This window comes from Parasteatoda tepidariorum, chromosome 2 (genome assembly GCF_043381705.1).
Source record: "Parasteatoda tepidariorum isolate YZ-2023 chromosome 2, CAS_Ptep_4.0, whole genome shotgun sequence".
Lineage (NCBI taxonomy): Eukaryota > Metazoa > Arthropoda > Arachnida > Araneae > Theridiidae > Parasteatoda > Parasteatoda tepidariorum.
Window position 1 is genome coordinate 28048791 of NC_092205.1, and position 22217 is coordinate 28071007.

Genomic DNA, 22217 nt, shown 5'->3' on the forward strand with positions numbered 1-22217 from the left:
ACAAGTAGACAGCCAATAAAATTTTGTGTAACTTTATTGTACTTCTCTAAAACAGAATTGTCCTTCTTAAACTAAGAAATATTTTTTTAATGCTCTTAGAACAGAATTACCATCTTAAATTTCTTATAAAAACCTCTGAATATATAAAATCTAATCATTTATTATTGAAGAAACGTATTTAATCATGTTAACTCAATCATGTTAAAATTTAATAATTCACTTTCTTTGAATTGAGTACACTAATACGGAAACTGATGAATCATTTTAGAATTAATAAAATGCCTTTTAAATTAAATTTTTAAGAAAATCAATACTGCTACAATTCGGATATGAGGGGTTCAAAGTAATTGTTAATTTATTTTTCTTTTTAGATATCTTGATATGATTAATAGATGATGACGCCTCTTCAAATGAGTGCGATAATAGTGTTCAAAATAAAACACTAAGAGAAAAAAATATTTTTTAACGAATACTTATTATTGACCTCAACTCAATTGGTTTTTTTATTTCTTGCAATCAAAATAGAATCTCATTCCCACAAAATCCTTAGAAACTAAGGAATTTTTTTTTTTTTTTTTTTTTTTTTTTTTTTTTTTTTTAGTTACTCTCTAATTTTCTACAACTACAGGCCAAAATGCTAAGACATTAGTTTAGCTGGAAATTTTTTTTCTCCAATTATGGTAATAGAAATGTTCATTTTTAAATGTGTATCTATCTTTGTTCCCCGTCATGGAAATGTAATCTTTTGATTTGCTGGGTGGGTATGGCAAGTAAGTTCCCCCAATGTAGTAGTCTAAAATAGTTGTTCCCAAAAACAAAAGTAAAGTTCCCAAAAATAGTTTGTAAAACCTCTATTTATATTTTTATTCAATCAAAAATTCAACATTTGTTTTATATTTCGTTGCTTTAGATGAAATTATTCAAGTGAAATTCCAGTGAAAAAATTGCTATTTAAAGAAACATTTCTGTTTTGATAACAATATTTATGGAAAAGAAATATGAAAAAGATAAGCATTTAAAAAAAATGTACTAGTATTTCCCATCGAATCTTTCATTTTAAAGAAAATAACCAATTCCACAAAAAGGAAAATTTTTCTTCTCTCATAACCATTCTCAATGTTTATAACAGTTTTTTTTCCTCCGAAAACCATAATTTAGCTTATTTTATTCATTTTCAGCTCTACCAAAACAAATTCAGAACTATTCCAGATGCCGCTTTAGACCCGTAAATTCCTACTCTATAACACCGAAGTTAAAAGTGTTATCTACGAAGCAATAAAAAAATTAAGTTCTCACATGAAATATTTTCAAAACGATTAGTAGTGTTTTAGTTAATATGTTTACGACTGCTAATGAGTTTCAATTATAAAATCCACCAAACGAAGGACGATAATTTCGGTTCCGTAGCCAAAAATAATCGAGGACCACTGATCTAAAATATTCTAAAAGTTCGTCAGACGATATGAGAGTTACTTTAAGGCTTCATTCTTAGAATGGGAGCTTTCTCAAATTTTACCTTGCATCCCGTCTAAAAAAATGCATAGTTCTATCTAGAAGGAAGAATCGAATCAAGGTAACAAAATGAAACAATGTATTAAGCGTAATATAAAAAAACAAATGGGAGGGGGGGGGGAGAAGCAAACAAACAAAAGAGAAATCTCTAGTGTGCTTGAAGGCCATGGAATGCACGTGTGGTCGAAACCTTTTTGGGAAAGAAGGATTTAGGGAGACCAAAATATTTTTATGTCATCAATAAAATAAACAAAAGGAATTGAGCCTACCGTGTATTGATCTGAGGTACACCTTCAATTTAATATCACAAAGGAAATGAGCTTTTTCATATGTAATACAAAAGTCTATCTTTTTATCCAATTTCTTTTCTAACAGGAAGAGGCGTATAAAATATGTTTAGAAATACTCGAGGGAAATTTCGATGTTTCCAGCCTAAGCATAAGATCATTGTGATGTAGCATGTTCGCATTTCAGAGATTTTACGTAATGTCCCTTTAATAGTGATTTTTGAAATTATTTTTACTTTCCATTAAAAAAGCAGATCTGTTTCTACAGCCCCAAATGACTATAAATTGATGAATAAATTAAATTCCTCATTTGTATTCTAAAAACTCAAAAAAATATGAAATAATTTCTCCTTGTTAAAAACTTTGTTACATCTTATCTTATTGGAAATATTAAGTTTAAAATTGGTAACATGCTATATTGTGTTGCCCGGTAAGTTCGCGCCGAATTTGGAAGGAAAAATGAAATATTCTATACATAATTAAAATATAGTTGAAGTACATTTAATAAAAAAAAATTGAAACTGTATTAGTGACATTCTATTCCACTATGTTGCTTTATCATTCGAACAACTTGAAAAACATGTCCTTTTAGAAAATTCTTTCCCTTTCAAACATGAGTTTTTATTTCAACCATAACGTAGAAGATTTTTGCATGCAGGTCATTTTGTAAGGATCGAAATACTGGTGAGGTCTAGAGAGTATGGTGGATGCTGTTGAACATCCTAAACGAACTCTGGTAACACTTGAGTTATTAAAGAACCTTCTGATTTGCTATTTTTGGTCGTTATTGTTCAATTGCAACCTTTAATTAGTCTAATTGGGAGCTATACTTTTCCGAATATGCATATATACAATTTGCTTTCAGTCAATTTGATAGATTTGTGTATTTTCCTATACATAATTTAACAATAAGTGGCTAAACTTTAAAACAAAATTAAGAAAGATAATACTAATTTTTGAGAATGTAATTTCTTTTCATTAGAAAAGTGTTTTTCGAATCGTTTTTTTTATGACTGATTTTAAAGTTTTGTTTTTAGATAAAATATAGTGTTCTCATTTGGGAGACTTAATTAATTTTAAAAAATGATCTGTTTTCAATTGCATACCATCGAGCGACGTCACGCGTGGGGAGAATCGTATTTGTTTATACATGATTCAGCAGTCAATCAGGCTCGACACGCACGTGTGACGTCGCTTGCATGTATCCAATTAAATCTGATCGAAAATTGATTCAGTGTGATAATAAAACAAGCCTAATACATGCCAAGCACAACCACGTGATTAGACACAAACCATGTAATTTCGGTAGTATTCTAATATGCCTAATTAGCGAAAAATGATTCGTAATTTTGTTTAAAATTTGGGGCAAAATTAATAACCTTTGAAGTCAAAACGCCAGCAGCCAATTTGAACAATATTACTTTACATTATTATTTGAACATCATACAAAACCCGAGTCCTGCGATAAGTTTTGTTAGAATTCACCTTTGATTTGTCTTCGAATTGTTATAAATGAAATACTTCAAAAAAACTTCTGGAATTAGATTTGATGTAATTCGTCAAACATTTTAAATTTATTTTTTATTATCATAGATTTTGTATTTGTATTCTATATGCACAAATTTAATAATCTTTTTTTTTAAAACGAAAATCAAATAAACACACGTACTTTCCAAAAAGGAAAAGAATGAGATTAATTGCATTGTTTTTAACTAAGCAAATGTTATTTTGTAGAATGGCGATGCAGACCATTCTACATCGCCATTCATTTTAATACAAAACTAATTATGGTAGAACTCCTAATTTGACGAGAAAAACGTTGTCGAATTATTTCAAATATCGGGATGAGTTCAATGTGCTTCAGATGATATTTTTCTGATATATTTATGTACATACTTTTATTTCGTTAAATGTTTGATTTGTTAGAGTTTTTTAAATAACAAGTTTATTTTTTTTTTCTCTCCTTAATGAGGACTGAGAGTTTCCTAAAATTTGTTCACTGTTCAAACCATGAGCATTCTTTCAAAATGGACGGGACAATCATTAACTATACTGGAGTTGCAAAAGGTGGATCTCGTTGTTGTTGTTGTTGCGGTTGTTGTTTTTCTCCTTTTCTTTTTTGACGAGGACCAGGATCGGAGAAATTCGATGTCCGGGAGTCTCCTGGAAAAAAATCATTAAAAATTTGCATTTGTTTCAAAATGAAGTATCACATATGGCGTACAGGGTGTTCAGCGGACGACTGACTGATTTTAAAATTAAAAATCTCGGGAATGAAACAAATGGTACGAAGACTGTAAAAATTTTCTACAGAAATTTTGGAATTTAGTTACAACGGTTGCCGACAAACGGCCAGAGCGATCAGTATTAGCGTTCAAGAGGGAAAGGAATTTCTCGTACAGAATTAGGAGATTTAAGTCAAGTATTTTATTGAACAACGTATGTTTCTGGTAATAGAATATCACAGTTGGATTACAGTTTCAACCCCTTAACGATCGGTTAATTTTCAAGAAAACGATCATAAAAGTGTCTATTTTTTTTGACTTTTGTATTTGTATTACGTATTTGATTAGTGCTGCAACTAGTTTAAAATAAACTAACTATCTACAATTACCTTAAAAAGATCCTGTTACTGCCACCAGGCGTGTAAAATGAGAAATAAAATTTTTTCCGAGCAAAAGAAATGAATTAGTTTTATTCTTATTGGCGCGTTACTACTGAACACGCCAGCTCGTCAATATCACGGGAGCGAGAAATAGAGGGCGAAAACTCACCCCGTCATTTTCACGGGAGCGAAAAGGAAGGGGTTAAGGCATTTGAGTTCTGTTCTAGAATTCTGTGCTTGTACAGTGCCATCTCATAACAACTTTTGTAACTGAATTTCAAATTTCCGCATAAAAATTTTGTAGCTTTCACAATCAAAGTACCGTTTCTTTTATTCCTTTATCATCCTTTGTTTCCGAGATTTTTAATTTTGAAATTATTCAATCATCCGCTATATACTCTGTAGAATTTACAATTAAGTTGAAAGTTAGCTTATAATCAAAATGAACCATTCAAAAATTAGTTTTCTTATCTTGCTTGTTTAAGTTTATATATTTCTTTTTTTATTTTCTGCTCCTAGAAAAAAAAATTAACATTAGAAATCCTTGCAAAATCTGCTGAAAAATGTATCAGATATTGGTATAGTAGGGAAGGAATTGCTCTAAGAAAAATAAGAAACTCTCAGTCTAGCTTAAACTTGTACCGAAGTTCAATTTTCTACCATATATGGGGCATGATCCTTAATCTTTAAATACCTAAGGATCAAAAGGTGTTAGTTGCCCTATTAAATCAATGGCGGGCAACATAAGCTAAAATTAATGAAAAACTGTATAGGATTAGGTCCACTACGTACCAATTGAATAATGAGATATGCAGTTGCGTTGACTTATATATAATTATGAAAGTGGTAAAAGTATGATGATAAGTTAAATGAATAAGATATAGACTTTAAAATAGTCTCGCCGTCCTTCTTGTATCTAAATAGAAATCGTATTTACAGTAAAGAAACTCATTTTCCATTCACATGAAGTTATATTATTCCTGTAAAATATGTTCATTAAAGAATTTTTTTTTCTTCTTCAAAGACACTATACAGCCTACTGAATGCCAAGACCATTTCAATTAGTTTCCTCTAGCAAAGCCGAAACACCGACTACAGGTTAAAAGTTCCTGATGTATGGGAAATTTTCAAACTTTGGTGCTCGCTCTCTCCTATCGGTTTTAGAAGCCTTGTTACAGGTTATAGTTTAGAACGCGTTACAGAGAAATACAGAAAAAGTTTAAAAATTTTTCATCTAAAGTTTATTACAAGATAGAAGGGAGATACTTTAAGTAAATATAAAAAATACTGTGACTATCCAATTTCAAAAATTTTCTAGGGCTAACTCGTGCCAAGTTTACAACCTTGACTGCAGTAGGGTCTGCATTTCCCTCTACAGAAAGATCCAGCTCCCTTAAATTAATATTTTTCTGAGAAACTATTAAATTGTTCTTAATGCAGAAATATCTCTTATCAGAAAGTATGGGCAAGAGAGGTAGCTATGAGCATTATTTTAGTAAAAGCAAAAATGGAACTTTAAGAAAGCAACCACTCAATCTATGAATATTTGTCTTCGCCTTCCAATGAGGTGTACCGGGTTCAAATCCAGCAATGACTGGTCGATACTCCGCATTCGGCTTGTGCCGACCACCGTGCTGACGTAAAATATTCTAAGTGGTAGACGTATCATGGGTTAGAGTCCCTTTGCTGTCAGGCTAACTGTGGGGGGCTCTCGTGATCCTCCGCTTCATGTAATTCAAATGCGGGTTAGCTACATCAAAAAAGTCCTCCACGAAGGCAAATTTCTCTCAATACTTGATACAGGAGTTCCCTTGTCTTCTCGATTGGGTTCAAAATTATAAGGCCACAAAGTTGAACATTAGTAGTCGTAAACCCAAAAATTGGGCTGTTCAACGACGGTTATAAAATATAAATTATAACATATAAAATATTTACACATTAACTAACACTTACCAAAGGTAATTTTAGGCAACTGTTGAAAGTTGATGAGAAGTATATAGTTCTTTTTACTAACTCTTTTCTAAGATGGTTTGAGCAATCGGCTGCAGGCCTAAAGAAGGACCTTGTTTCAATTCATATCCTCCGTCAATCTATCTGGGGCGCTCCCACACATTTAAATTTTAAATTAATTCTCAACGCGTAATTGCTCGATGACGATGGAATATATATAAGAATCGTACGAAGAAAAACAGGAGCTGTTATGCAAAATGTTCTAAAAGACCCGAAATGGTTGAAATATCTCGATAATAATAAAAATAATATATTTTTAATATTTTACGAAAAGCTATCCTTCGATAAAAAAGATTTGACCTCGCCCTAAGGGATTAAATAGGGAACAACTTCATATTATTGTATGGAATTCGCCATTTTTTATTGAAGATTTAGATTCTCCAGAAAAAATACCTCAATTTGACTGATAAACTTTTGCATATTGGTTCACAAATGGTGTTGCCATTGCAACAGGAAAATGATTATTTAAAATGAAGATATCTCCGTAATATATGTCTAAAAAATTAAAAACATTCTTGTTGGAAATCTTGTTAAAATCTCTCTATTGATACTGAATTCGATCTCTCCTCACCCCCTAGACTGGAGTGACTAGCAGGGAGTAGGGATTAAGTTCGGTATCATGGTGTATAGTTTTTTGCAAAAACGTATCAATTTTTATTTTTTCGATGTGACATGCGTTTCTGGTGATATTTGAATGTTCCGGGACTTTTGAAACGCCCTGTGGGAGGCAAAAGACACTAAGAATTACCTAAATGATCAGCAAGAAGGGAGCTCATTCTCCTGTTCTTTTTCTCGGGCTTCTTCCAGAAGAGTGATCGGACTTGTCCTTTCTTGCTCGTGTGCACCATGTCCACCGAGTGACACCTGGCCATGGGACTCCTCCAGAAATCGAGAGAGTCAGCAATGGACAGCTTCTCCGGAGCGGTATCCTTCCGATGTTGATCGTTGAGCGAGTACAGTTTGTGCGTGATATCTTTGCCGATTAAATTGTACATCACAAAATTGAGGAACTGGTTGTTTTCCAAGATTGTCAGCAACTCTTTGCGGCCCCAACACAGCAGCTGGCAACGTTCTATAGCTGTGAGCGTCACCTGCACCATGAAAATTATTGATTAACGTAAATAGAATGCGTTAACAGGTATTTTGCTAATCCAATCAAATTCTTAAATAATAGTGAGTTGAAAATCTGTCTGAAGATGCAGCATAAAAATAATACAGCAAAATCAAAGTCAAATATGGGAAAGAGCAAAAGCAGCATAAGACCAAAATTTGTCTTCAGATATATTTGTCAAAAAATTAGAAAATAATAGTTAATTTGAAATAGAAAAGAAAGTAAACTGAAATGGAATAAAATAAACATGAATGAAATACAAGACTTTTTCTAGGGACACCATTGAATGCATTCGTGTGGGAGCATTTCTATGAAAAAGTGTATAATGAAACAAAAGTGTAACTCGAAACATCTTCTAGAAAGAATACAGAAATTATATCTATATTAATAAAGCAGTATGTTTATATGTATGTGTGTACATATCCGATAAAATCTGTCATTCTGAACAGATTTGCACTACATTTAGTGTACATACGTTCAAAGATATGCCTGTCCTAACTGTTTACTTTATAACTCCCTCCGATTAGCGTTTAGCGAGTATTTTTAATACGTATTTTATAATATGAGTGATTTTATAGCTTGCGACTCTAATCAATAAGAAATTAGCTTTATCACACGTTTATATGAATTATTTATCTTAAGTTTCGTATGTTAGATTGTCCAAGCTGAACCAACATTAACAATTTCCCAACATATGAGAATAGTGCCACCGAATTGATACTTTAAAAGGTATAAGAAATCACGTAGTTCTTTTATTGATACTTGCGATTTTAAAGCGTGTCTCTATAAACTTAAATAATGGATATTCAACATGAACTAATAAAATAAAATTAAAGTAATATAATAAGCCATGAAAAAATTATGGTAAATTCTTAATATCACATTTAGTATGAAGCAGCGACGGAATATATAACAAATAATTAAAAATTAAGGTATCTGTGAATGTGTAGGATGGTAATATCTGGGTACTCAACCATTTCAGAGGGCGGTTAAAAACTATTACTCCATTATCTACGTTATGCACCTTTGTATAATAGGTTCTCATCACCATAGTACTTATAAGGGCAGTGTAGCGTAACTACCACTACAAGAATTAGATATCAATTTACTAGTATATAAGACATGTTAACACAGTTCAATATTGGGGTACCTTTTGATAGATGAAAATTGACATTGGTGAAAGACCCTTTCCCCACTCTGGTGGCCTGTGGATGTGATTTGAACACGCCTACCTCGACGGATACGCCAACTATGATTTGAACACGCCTACTTCGATAGATGGTCCACATTGAAAAGTTGACTTGAAATTGTGATTGCGTCATCGTCCTCCTCGCGCTGTTGCTTCTCGGTCTCATTTACACACAACGGTTTCCTGCACATACTCGAGGGCTAATAGCAGAGAAGCAACAACACACACTCGTGAATTTAATATAGCTCTCACCACAAGTGGTCAAAATCTAGTGAACTTAATACAGCTCTCCCAGTCTTTTGCAAATACGGCAACTAGTGGTTACGTTCATCGAATTCTATCCTTATTCTGGTGGGGAAGTATTGTGGCGTAACAACAATTATTAAATATCAATTCACTAGTATATAAGACATGATAATTCGATTCAATCTTGATGTATCTTTTGATAGATGAAGGTCGGCATTGTCGAAATCTACTCTCCCCACAGGCAGTACCAGAAGTATTTAGTACCACATTCAATTAATCATTATTGGCATCTATAATAATATTTTGCTGAATTTTACGGCCTTCGAAATAAGTACCGACATTAGTTAGTTCGCCAAAAATGATTGTAAAACTTTTATTGTCGATTCTCTAAAATTACAATTAACCGATTTGGGTAATAGGTACAAATCAAATTTTTTAAGAAAATTGCATTAAAATGCCAAATTAATGGAGAAAATGTACTTACTCGAATACATAAAGGGCAAAAACTTGCCTTCTTGTTATTAACGCCAATAATGTCTAATCAATTTTGGTAATAGGTAGAAATTCAAATGAAAAAATTTGTTTTGTATTAAAAAGCTGCATTAATGGAGAAAAAATACCTCTTAAGAAAACCCATAAAAAATTGCTTTATTATTGACGCTAATGATACTTGCTAAATTTTAGTAACGCATACTAATGTTGCTATGTAACTTCAAAAAAACATGTTTTGCTTAATCTGATAACATAAAGTCACCGGGATGGGTGACGAATAATTAAAAAAAATTTAATTGTTAAAGCTCAATTTATTATGTCGATGTTTTTTTAGTTATGTGAATGATTTCGTAGTGTTGATTAATACTTATTTATCGATTCCCCCCCCCCCATTCGAAGAACGGGCATTTAGCAAGTAAGAAATAGCATGAAAGCCTTTTATGTATGAAAAGCATTGCGGCATAAATCATTTTTCCATTTTTATTGTAGTCATATTTCAAAGTAACTTAAATGATCTATAATTAATCATTTAAAAGTAATATTTTATTACAGATAATAAAACACTGTTTTATTACAGATAATAAAACACTGTCTCCCTATGTTTAATTCTTTTACGTTTAAGTTATTTGATAAACTAATGCAATCTTGTGCTTTCATCTGAAAATAAAGGAGAAAATCTGATCATTAGCTTACAAGTTATTTTTGTATAAGTCTTTACCTGGAAGCGCTTATCTGTATTGACGTCGCAAGATTCCCACTCAGGTGAATCGACAAATTCAGTGGGCAACAAGTAATGAAGAAGAATCTCTTCACACGTCACTTTCATCCTGTTTTTCAATAAAAAGTTCATTATTAGTTCTACTTTCATTATTAAGGAAGATTCATGATTAATAATGGAAGTGGTCATGCAAAAATGTCTATAAAAGATTACAATATTCAAAAAAAATATAATTGAAAAAATTAAAAATAAGAAAAATGTAAAGTTTTAAAGCGAGAAAAATGTTTCATCATTTTAACCCTTTTTTTTCATTATTAGTTCTACTTTCATTATGAAAGAAGATGCATGATTAATAATGGAAGTGGATACAAAAATGTCTATAAAAGATTACTATATTCAAAAAAATGTAGTTTGAGAAAAAATTCAAAATAAAAAAATTTAAAGTTTTAAAGTGTGAAAAAAATTTCATCATTTTAATCCTTTTTTTAATTTAAATTATTAAACAACTCCTCACGCTCCACAAAGTATGAAAGGAAGTTTACAGATGTCAATAGTCAAAATACAATTGTAAATTAAGAAGAAGCAGAACAAAATTAAAAGTTTAAGTTGTAAACAAAATTGCGCTAAATATTTAGGTTTTCAGTGCATTTGACGAACAAGGACGAAACTGGTAGCCAAGAAATACTTGAGTGTCTTAGTTTCTTTTTTAAGTTTTCTCTTTGACTTGAATGGAAATTACCATAAAATATAATGTGTTCTACAGTTTCAACATCCTGACCACATGAACAAAAATTACAATTCACTAAATTAAAACCTAAACAAGTAACAGTGAAAATTTCCACGTCCTGTAAGAATCTGTGTTAATTTAAAGTCAGTAAAAAAATTTCCTGTACTTCAATCGCTGATAAAATAGTTGGAAAAACAAATTAATTAGAGATCACACAGCTTTTGGTCTTTTAACCCTTTGACGCTTTACCCGACACTCGGTTGTCGAACAACTAATTTGTATGACAATAAATCCCCCCCCCCGCAAAAAAAATTGCAAAATTGACAAATATAACTGACCGAAATATTCACAAATATATTGATTTATATTTATTGGCAAAAGTTCTCTAAATTTAAGTCATTAAAGTTATTAATTATTATCTTTCGCTATTTTTTGTTGTATATTTATAAACGTTTGCCATATGAAAATGGCGAAGAAACATCGGATATTCAACGACAAAATTTGGGTTGAAAACGATACTAAAAATCTTCTAAATATAACTGACCAAAGTATTCACAAATATATTGATTGGTATTTATTGGCAAAAGTTCTCAAATTTATGTCATTACAGTTATTAATTATTATCTTTCACTATTTTTTGTTGTACTTTAATAAACGTTTGCCATATGAAAATGGCGAAGAAACATCGGATATTTAACGACAAAATTTGGGTTGAAAACGATACTAAAAATCTTCTAAATATAACTGACCAAAGTATTCACAAATATATTGATTTATATTTATTGGCAAAAGTTCTCAAATTTATGTCATTAAAGTTACTAATTATTATATTTCGCTATTTTTTGTTGTATATTTATAAACGTTTGCCATATGAAAATGGCGAAGAAACATCGGATATTCCACGACAAAATTTGGGTTGAAAACGATACTAAAAACTCTCTTGCAAGTTATGAAACCGAAATAGTTTGAAAGAGGGATGGATTGTCGAAATAATGTGAGTAGACAGTTTACTTCCAGCTGAATGAAAAGAACCATAAATCACGTCGTTATTCTGAAAATTTCTGCACAAGTGTTTTCTCGGCATTGTGAATCAGTGAGCAGGAAAAAGTATTTACGGTGAAGAAGGAATAGAAATCATAGTTCAGATTTTCGGCCGAGGATGAAATGTTCAAAATGCTAAATGTTTTAGAAACAATAGAAGTAAAGTCTCCTTTTGTATGAAACTGTTTGCTTTTCATTATTTGATTTCAATTTATTCTTTTAAGAAAACGAATCGTTTCTATAATATCTTTATTTGTTAAAGTTTATTTTCATGCATTTAATGACATGGTTACGTAGTACAATAACATTGTACTTGGTTTGTTACTGGATAAGCATAACTTATCTAATAACAAATAAATCGATAAATTCCTATTTCTGATTAGATCTCTTTTCCGCTTTAACTAACTTTCTACTTCTTTTTTAATCTATTGGCATAGAATAAATTTTCTGTTGTGTCTGTAAAAATACTTGATTTTACCTAAATTCGGTGGGGGGATTTTTTTAAGAAACTCATCTAGTGGCAAAAAATTTCATAGTTCTATTTTGAAACTTTTTTTTTTCCAATGGCCGCCTGAAGAATGGCCTTCGTCATACAGGCATCTGAAGGGCAGATTTGTTGTCCACTTTTTCAGAGGCACTCCATTAGGTGGGTTAACGTTGTTCCTACAGTGAGGACAGATGGTACAAAGGAACATCCATGCCTTTACCGGGATTGGAACAAAGCTATTTTGAAACTAAAATAGGTAAAACACGCAAGCATTTCTACGCCATTATGAAACACTATTATTAAGCAGTGCCATGCAGAGGCAGACGAGGAGTGTAACGGTCTTAGACATCTTTACCAAAGGAGATATTCAATTGACGACTAAAAGCAACGAAGCTATCTTTAAATCAATAACTATAGCAAGAGCCGCGATGGCTCAAAGGATAGAGCGTCCGCCTTCCAATGCGTCGAACCGGGTTCGAATCCCAGTCGATACGAATTCAGCATCCGGCTTGCACCGACCACAGTGCTGACGTGAAATATCCTCAGTGGTAGACAGAACATGGGTGAGAGTCCCCTTGCCGTCAGGCTAACCATTTGAGGTTCTCGTGGTCTTCCTCTCCATGTAACGCAAATGCGGGTTAGCTCCATCAAAAAGTCCTCCGCGAAAGCAAATTTCTCCCAATACTAGATCCAGGAGTTACTTTGTCTTCTGGATTGGGTTCAAAATTACAAGGCTACGGAGTTGAACATAGACCCATAAAATCGTAGACCCATAAAATTGGGTCTGCTGTTCAACGACGGTTATAAAGTATAAAATAAAATAACTATGGCAACAATTTTTTTGCCTACCATACTCGAAATGGTCGACCCTCTCTTAACGAAACTCTGAACTTATGAATATAGTTTATTAGATATTGTTAACATATTAACCAAAGAACGACTACTAATCAGTTTTAAAATATTGAATGCGAATATGGAAATTTTTTCATCTTTTAAATAATAGTGTTTTAAAAATTAGATTTAATGCCAGATTGTTAACCATCGTAGGCCTGGAAAAGCTTCTAATCTAGCTCTGAATTGAATTTTGAGGAATATGCAAACTGGAATTGAATAAAATAAGATAAATTATGGTTTTCACCACAAGAAAATATGAAAATATTTAGAATAGTTATCGAGGTAACGTATTTCTTTGCTGTTGAATTCAGTTCTTTTGTTTTAAATTGAATATTTCGATTAGAATTTATTTAATTTTTTTTTAAAAAGCATATCCTTTTCATACTATTTTCAATGTGTTATTAGTATAATAAATATATAATCTTAAATTTTTTCTACTGGCATTTTATTTAAATGATTTTCTTAATGAGCAAAATATAAAACAAATGATGGATTTTTGATTAGATCTGAATAGTATTCCAGGTTTTAAAAAAATCATAATTAGTTTAAAAAAATTATAAAATGCAATCTTTGAAAAGTGGAGAACACTATTATTTTTTCATAAAAAAAACTCTAATTGAAATTTAATATCGTATAAAAAGATCAATTCAATTAATTTTTATCCGTATATATGAGCAAATTTTTTTGCAGCTTTCTGATAGATTCTCCTTAACAAGTTAAATAAATCGATCTCTTTGGAGGCATTAATATCCATGTAGAGAAAAGGTTTCACTAATATTAAATGCTTCTATTCATTCTGTTAGTGGTTCAACATCAAACCCTGATGGATCCTATCAACATGAGTTTGAAAAGTCATTTATAACTATAATAGTTGCCAGCATTATACTATTATTATCTCTCTTCTTAACAGCAAAGCCTATTTTTTTTGTTTTAACAAGTGTTAGTACCTAAAAGAGGTGTCAATTTTTTTATTGATCTCATGTCACATCTGTATTAAAAGCTTCGATAGGTTATAGAGGAATAAAGGACTATTTTATAACTTTGAAAGTGAATAGCCTAGTTCATGCGATTTTTCATACTTTGCAATAAAGTTTAAAGTTTGAGGAGCGTAAGGGACTGACAATAAATTGTGAAAGAAAACAAGTATTTTTGAACACCCTATGCCAGGAAATTGAGCAATAAGCTTGTAACTTGCATCAATTACTTTGGTTGTTATTTGCAATAACTATATAAAATTTCGTAAATCTAGCTTACATATTTATGGAGATATAAACATTCTTATAAAAATATATATTTTTTTGTCTTATGGTTTTATGTTATTACTTTAAAAATATTCAGTAAAATCAAACACAATTTTCGGAACAATTGAAAATTAATTACAAAATATTGTTTTAAAATTTGAAAAAAAAAATAAATAATGCGCAAGATATGAGTATTTAAAATAAATCTTTTGTACTGTGCATGAGCAGAAAAAAATTTGAAGTTTTTCTTCGTACTTTTATAGTGAAACGTATTTGCCAACTAATGGAAAAAAACTGATTTAATTTCTTAAAATTATAAAAAATTTCAAGCAATTTTCTAAGTAGTTTTGTACTTTAAAAAAAAATAACTAGGGGCTTTCCACAGAAATTATTATGTACTATTGCAATTTGTATTACCTTATTATAACCGGACCGCAGGAACAAAATTAAACATGTAGAAAATCCTTCATCATTTTGAGTTTTCTTTTAAAAAGTACAAAAGCTACTTAGAAAATTTCTTCAAACTTTTAACAGTCTTAGGATATTTAAATCAAATTTTCTTCTATTAATTGCCAAATACGATTCACTGTCAAATTATGAAAAAATAATTTTAAATGTTTTCCTTGCATGCGCAGTACAAAAGATTTACTTTAAATACTCATATCTTGCGTATTTTTTTTTTCAAATTTTTTTTCAAATTTTAAAGCGATAAAATTGCCTGAAAAAAATTTGCTTAATTTTACTAATAAATTTAAAATTATAGCAAAAAACATCAGACAAAAAGAAAAATAAATAAATAAATAAAAAAAATAAAAAAAACAGTTTTTTATACAAATGTTCCTATCTCCCTAAATATTTAAACTAGATTTACAAAACTTTATGCAGTTATTGCAAATGGCAACCAAAGTAATATATATAAGTTACAAACTTATTTCTTGATTTTCTATCATAGGGTGTTTAAAAATACTTGTTTTTTCACAATTTATTATCGGTCCCTCAAACGCATGAATGCTTTAAATTTTACTGAAAATTATGAAAAATCGCATGAATTAAACACTTCTAAAATTATAAAGTAGTTCTCTAAGTCTTTCTGGGGAAATTCAAATAAATATTAAACAAGGAAAGTGTCTCTTCCATTATTGTAGGGTAGTGTATCTAACTTCTTTGGCCAGTTATATAAAATCCATGTTAATCTAACATCTACAAAGATTTTAAGCGTTACATTTTTTATCGCTTATCTATATTCTTTTTAAAAGAAATAAAAGATATTTCCCCTTAGCTACGTTAACTTGTTTGACATAAATAAGTATGTAAAAATTCAAACGCAAGAGCGTTTTTAGTTCTCACTCGATTGATCAGTAACTAAATAACACTAATATCATTGATTTAATACTGATTTGAGTTACCTGAAGTTGAATCGTTTTAAAAGTTTCAAAGGAAGTAATTGAAACTTAATCTTAAAAACATACTAAGTTATTTAGAGGGATAAGCAACGACATTTTGCATCGTGATGATATCAAACGTTTCCAGACTCTGGAATATGTTTGCAGAGAAATGTTTGTCACTTTGCCACAAACAATAAAAAATAAATGAATTGATCTAAAATGCAAATCATCCTACGAATAAAGCAGCTTGTTTTATGAGAAAAAATTCCATGCACTCTAAAGTTCAACGATTTCTTACTTTCCAGACAAAAGTATTGCAAGTCTTTGATCAGTGTATGAAACACCCTCCATAGCGTAATGTTCACCAGGTTCCAGAGGTTCGACGTGAGCATATCGAACCAGCTGCCGGAACTGGTCTTTTCCCACTTTCAGGGGATGAAAGACCTTTAAATACAATTCCTGAAATTCAGGAGCGATTCTAGGGGGGAGATTTCTGTAGGCCACATAGGCTGCTTGAGCACAGTTTGCCACCAGTAAAGTAGTGTTCCAGGCCAGAACGTCTGGTCCAGTACAGGATTTTAGGGCTGCCCAAACGCCTGCTGACAGAAACCCAAGCGTCAGCAGAACTCGAACTAGAAACTGGGCTGCTTGTCGACGAACTGTTGGTACCACAAAGGCAGCAGCGAAGCAGAAGTGTGCCGCCTGCAGTAAGAAGTGCCTGGTCTCCACCCACGGTTCGCACAAGCGTCTCTGCACCCCGTCAGTGCTTAGAGTGGAGGTGGTGGAGAAAACTTCTGTGTCGTTGCTGGGGTGCATTGAGGAGGAACTGGAAGGGATCTGTGGTTGGAGTAAAGTCTTTCCCACATCATCATCTGGATCTGGGTAGTCTCAAGCAGTTTGTGCCATCAACTTCCGACTATTCTCCATACCTGGAATAAATTAGGCAAAATATATTTAAGATAGAAATCACTGAAAGTGTGCTAATCAATGTGACATGGTTATGAAGTTATTAGAAAGATTTTGAACCACGTATTAACGTGCATAGGTTCTGCACAGTATTGGATACTTGCATCTCGAGAAGAAGTGATTATGTCTAAACATGTGATGTGATTTGAATCAGATTTAATTGGATATACCTGTTAATGACATCACTTTTGCCTATCGAACCTGATTCTCATCTTAATCAACAAATGCCATGATTTACCTACGATGACATCACTTACAAGCATCCAATTACTACACAGAGCCTAATGAATTAAATTAATTAGTCAAAATGTTTAAGATGGAATAAGTGAGGCAAAATATTTAAGATGGAATAAGTTACGCAATATATTTAAGATAGAAATCACTGAAAGTGTGCTAATCAATGTATCATGGTTACGAAATTATTGGAAAGATTTTGAACAGCATGTTCACGAACGTACGTTCTGGAAAAGCGCAATCGAGTACTTGCATCTCGAGAAGAAGTGAAGTGATTATGCCTAATCATGTGATGTGATTTGAATAGGATTTAGTTGGATATACTTGTTAACGACATCACTAATGTCTATCGAACCTGATTCTCATCTTAATCAACAAATGTCATGATTTACCTACCATGACATCACCTGCAAACGTCCAATTATTGCACGGAACATAATTAATTAATAACATAATTATATCTTGGTCGTGTGATGGCAACAGATACATTTTCTTTTTCACATTACGTAAGTGACGTCATTTTGTGCACCTGTCAATAGTGAGCTTGTTACATAAGAGGTGTGTTTTATTTTCTTGTCACCGGGGTGATTCTGCGATGCAAAATGTCACACTCCCATGTTTAAGTACTATTAAAATTATTTTTAAGTTGTGTGTTGTATCGAAAAGATAGGGTATTTATTAAAATCCATTTAAACTCTTCCTGCTTCACTCTATGGCTATTCACTCACTATCCTTTGTGCATGCTCTGCCAAAATTAATACCGGTTTCTTTACAGAGTAATTTTTATAATGAACTTTCATTTACCTAAAAATAAAATTTTCATTTGTATAATATCATAGTACTCACATTATACACAGGAAATTCGAATACCGTGTTTAGATTTTACAAAAAGCTCTTAAATAGATGAGTTTATGCAATAGAAGGAACGTTTTACTTTCCAAAATTAGAAATGTCAGCATTTCTGAAAAATAGTGTGGACGAGTCTCTTAACATTCATTTTATGTCAGCTTGGCTCTTCACAGTCGGAATCTTAGAGTAGAATAAATTATTGATTTTTTTTTCTGGAAGGTACATGCTTTTTTCATTTAAAGAAAGAAAAGAAAATCCTCATAAATAAATATTGCCTGAAAATAGGTGCTGAGTTTTAAATGAAAAATTACTTTTCAAATAAAAAAGCAAATTTTATAAAAGAAAAATCAATGATTTTTAATTTTTTATTGAATGGATTACGTAGCAGGGATGCGAGGATGGTTTCCCCCATTGAAATTATATTTCTTTCATTTTGTAACTAATCGTCTATTTTTCTATATAAGACAAGATAAAAATTTGAAATTTGTGATTTATCTAAACATGCATATTCACTCCCCTACGTACCGAATTTATTTCATTTCAACATACGACAAAACGGCACCTATGGCAAAAGTAGTATTCTACATTTTATGCAGAAATCATACACAGGGATTTTTTTTTAATTGGGTTAGAAGAAAGAAACAAATATTCAAATAACTTAAAAATAAACATTTTTTCGGCAATTAAAATGCAAAAAGTCTCTCTGTCGGCCAGGTCACTTATTACAGCTAGAGTTAGGCTCTTGCTAAAAAACGAGCATCTGATCGGCCTGCATTTTTTTCTCGATCTTCTCTAGTGGTTTCAATGCCGGAAAAGGAATCTCTTGATTCGGTGGTAGGAAAACGTGGTACAGATCCAGGTGGCAAAATTACAAACAATCTTGCTATGTTAGTCCTTCCATACTAAACTGCCTTTTTATGGGAAGTGGTTTTCAAGTAGTCTACAAATGTAAACGTCTCGTTTATCTATCACTGATGTTATTTGGTTTATAAATTTAAATGCCTCTTATATGATGTAATTGATGACATGTCCCGGAATACTTTTGCCTTGTTTCTTTTTTTTAAGTGTAATGGTAATTTCCCGTTATTTCAGGCTCACTGACTTCTTTTAGTTTGGTAATTGTGTAAAATTCGCAGTCATTAAAAAAAAAGAAATCATCTCAACTTGTGTAGAAAAAGGAACGTATATAATAATATAAAATAAAAATTAATACAAGTGTGTCGTTAAGTACAAGCTAATAGTAATTAAGTACAAGTTATAAATACAAGTTAAGTGTGACAAACTCGAAGCGACAAAAACGCATTTTGACATTAAATAGACAATATATTTTTTCTTTGTCCGCATTTGGAAATCAAAAATATATTCAGTCCTTCCATCTACTTCAGAAGAAATACCACTCCTAAACAGTGGCATCTGGAATTGAAAGACTTTGCTACAAGCTTATTGTTTTGAAGTTTGCGTGCAGGATGATTATTATTCCAAACTGTTCTACAATCTAAATGGTGGTAGTGTAACGTGCGTATGGGTCAGTATTGTCTTCGGATCATCATAATGGATGAATCACAGACTTAAACAGTCAATTAGTGTAGCTGCATAGTGCGACTTTAACAACTAAACCAACATTTTATTTTTATTTTATAACCGTCGTTGAACAGACCCAGTTCTTGGGTTTACGACTAGTAATGTTCAAATCCGTAGCCTTGTAATTTTGAACCCAATACAGAAGACAGGGAATTCCTGGATCAAGTATTGGGAGAAATTGGCTTTAGTGGAAGACTTTTTGATGAAACTAACCAGCATTTGCGTTACATGAAGAGAAAAACCACGAGAAACTCCCTCGGTTAGCCTGACGGTAAAGGACCTCTTTCCCATTATACGTCTACCACCGAGGATATTTCACGTCAGCACTGATGTCGGTGCAAGCTAGATGCTGATTCCTATCGACCAGCTATCACCGGGATTCGAACCCAGTTCACCTCATTCGTATTGAATGTAAGGTTTAATGGCACAAAGTTCCCTCTCGTTGGAAAGCGAACGCTCTATCCCCTGAGCCATTACGACTCTAAACCAACATTTGAATTAATCACTTAAAAAAGATAATGGATTCCTGCGTCAGCTCTTAAAATACGTGAATTTCAAACTTATAATCATTTTTACTCTAGCCTATATTTTTTTAATATAGAATCTCAATAATATTAATGTATACTCCGTAAAAAGCACCTCAATGAGAAAAGTTATATTATATATTTGCATGTATTAAATGTAAATTTTTCTCAAGTGAATTCCACTTGAGTTATTTTAATGGCATAAATCAAATCCATATTAGAATAATAGCCCCGACAACTCGAAGCGCTGAGTTAGCATTTTTAAACGCCTTTTGATATTATATAGACATTATTTTAGATTTTAGATTTTCAAATTTTGAAATCAAAAATATATTCTGCCCTGCATCTATTTTTGAAAAAATGTCACTTCCATAAAGATGCAGCTAGGAATTCAAGTCAGTATGAAAATGTTTCTCTCCGTATCATATTCTCTACGTAATGGATTTTCTATGCCGACCGGCTTGTGTAGGGGGCAGGGAACTGTCCTTGCATCAGAAAGGTCCTGAGTTCGAATCCCGAGCAAGGCATGGATGTTTTTTTTCTCTCTCTCTGTGTTCTATGTCCTTTCTCCTTTGTGTGTGAATGTGAGCCGCCCTATAAACTGGTTGTGTTTGCGTGAATGGTGTGGCAGAAGTCGAATTCCTGGCCATAGATGGCGCCACTGAAAAACAGGAACAATTGCACCCCCACTGCCTAAACAGGCATACGACTAAAAGAAGAAAAAAAAAGAAAAGAAAAACGGATTTTATCCGTTATGTTGCAAAAGGCTTACAAATTAAGATGTCGATGCAAATGTCGCAAATTTAGTATCTTGTACTAATATCACGTGGAAAATTGGATTAATTAGGTTTATTTCACGAATAGTCATTGTTTATTCGAATTTATTTTCCTCGCAGAAATGGCGAAAATAAAACTATCGTACAATCACTACTGATTTATTCTTGAAAAATCAATGATAAGGTTTATTTCAGAGATTAAAATGAATATTCCTAACCAGTACAATTGTTTTTATTCTATCAATTTATTTTTCAAAGCTGTTGTTTCTGAAAATTCAAAGCTAACCATTAATTAAGAGTTTCTCTTATAAGTACATAAATGAAAACTATTGATTGAAATCGGTTTCAGTAACATATTTAATGAAGTGGGTGTTTTTATTCCTTCTTTAGATAGGAAGTTTTGATGATAGAATTGGGGAGATATCGCTAAGCAGAGACAAAATCAATAAAATTCGTAAAATTTCTGTTTTGAGAAGAAATGTATTCCACACTAATAATTAGGGGGAAAAAATTGATCAATAAAAGCGCAAAAGCTGTAAATGGCAATTTAACTTCACCTGGTACAAAATGATTTTTCGAATTGGCTTTTCAAAGAAATGTCTCTTAGACGTGCCATTTTGTGGCAGGCAGAGTAATTCGGCACTATCTTTACAAATTTTATTTTTTAAAACAGAATTGATAAGTGCTTATTTTTTATTTGTATAATTTTTTTACTGTTACTGTCTGGCCTGTGGTTGCTTTTGGAAATAATAATTTTTTCATCAGTTATGTAAGAGAACTATATTTATAAAAAATAAAACTTAAAGTTTATTTCGTTTTAATTATGAAATATGTTTCTTTAATGATGAAGTATGTATGAAGTATGCTAAAGTATGCTCTTTTAATGATGAAAATGTTCAAATTCTACAAAATTAATAAATAATTAGATAAAAAAATAAACAAAATAAGAACTTCTTCCAAGTGCTATGAAACTTGCCTGTTATCGCATTAAATCATTTAATTTGATCAGTTTTAAAAAATAACTTTTCATCGGATATAAAAAATAACTATATTTATAAAAAATAAAACCTAAACATTGTTTTTACTTAATGAAGTTAAGAGTATGTATGTGTGCATGTAAATTTTCTGCAAAATAAATAAGTGATTAGATTTAAATAAATGAAAAAAATAACAAATTCTTTAAAATTTAATGAAACTTTTATATAATCGCCTTATCTATATTTAGTTTAAATTTACCTCTTAAAATTGATAAAAAAAAAGGTTCTAATACCTGATATTTTAAATTGTTTCATAATATATATATATATATATACATACATACATACATACATACATATACATA

At 31.5% G+C, this 22217-nt stretch overlaps 1 protein-coding gene across 4 annotated transcripts in view; it reads right to left on the minus strand.

Moving 5' to 3' along the window:
- Positions 1 to 16: 16 nt before the first annotated feature.
- The window catches only part of LOC107436256 (blood vessel epicardial substance), a 70672-nt gene continuing 48471 nt past the window's right edge, over positions 17 to 22217 (minus strand). For all 4 annotated transcript variants that reach the window (XM_043043888.2, XM_016047893.3, XM_016047895.3 and 1 more), the window contains exons 2-5: positions 16244 to 16874; positions 10171 to 10279; positions 7163 to 7505; positions 17 to 3962 (exon numbers count right to left, since the gene is read on the minus strand). In XM_043043888.2, the coding sequence (XP_042899822.1) occupies positions 3847 to 3962; positions 7163 to 7505; positions 10171 to 10279; positions 16244 to 16761 (1086 nt within the window). In that variant the 5' untranslated portion in view covers positions 16762 to 16874 and the 3' untranslated portion in view covers positions 17 to 3846. The remainder of the gene's footprint in view (positions 3963 to 7162; positions 7506 to 10170; positions 10280 to 16243; positions 16875 to 22217) is intronic.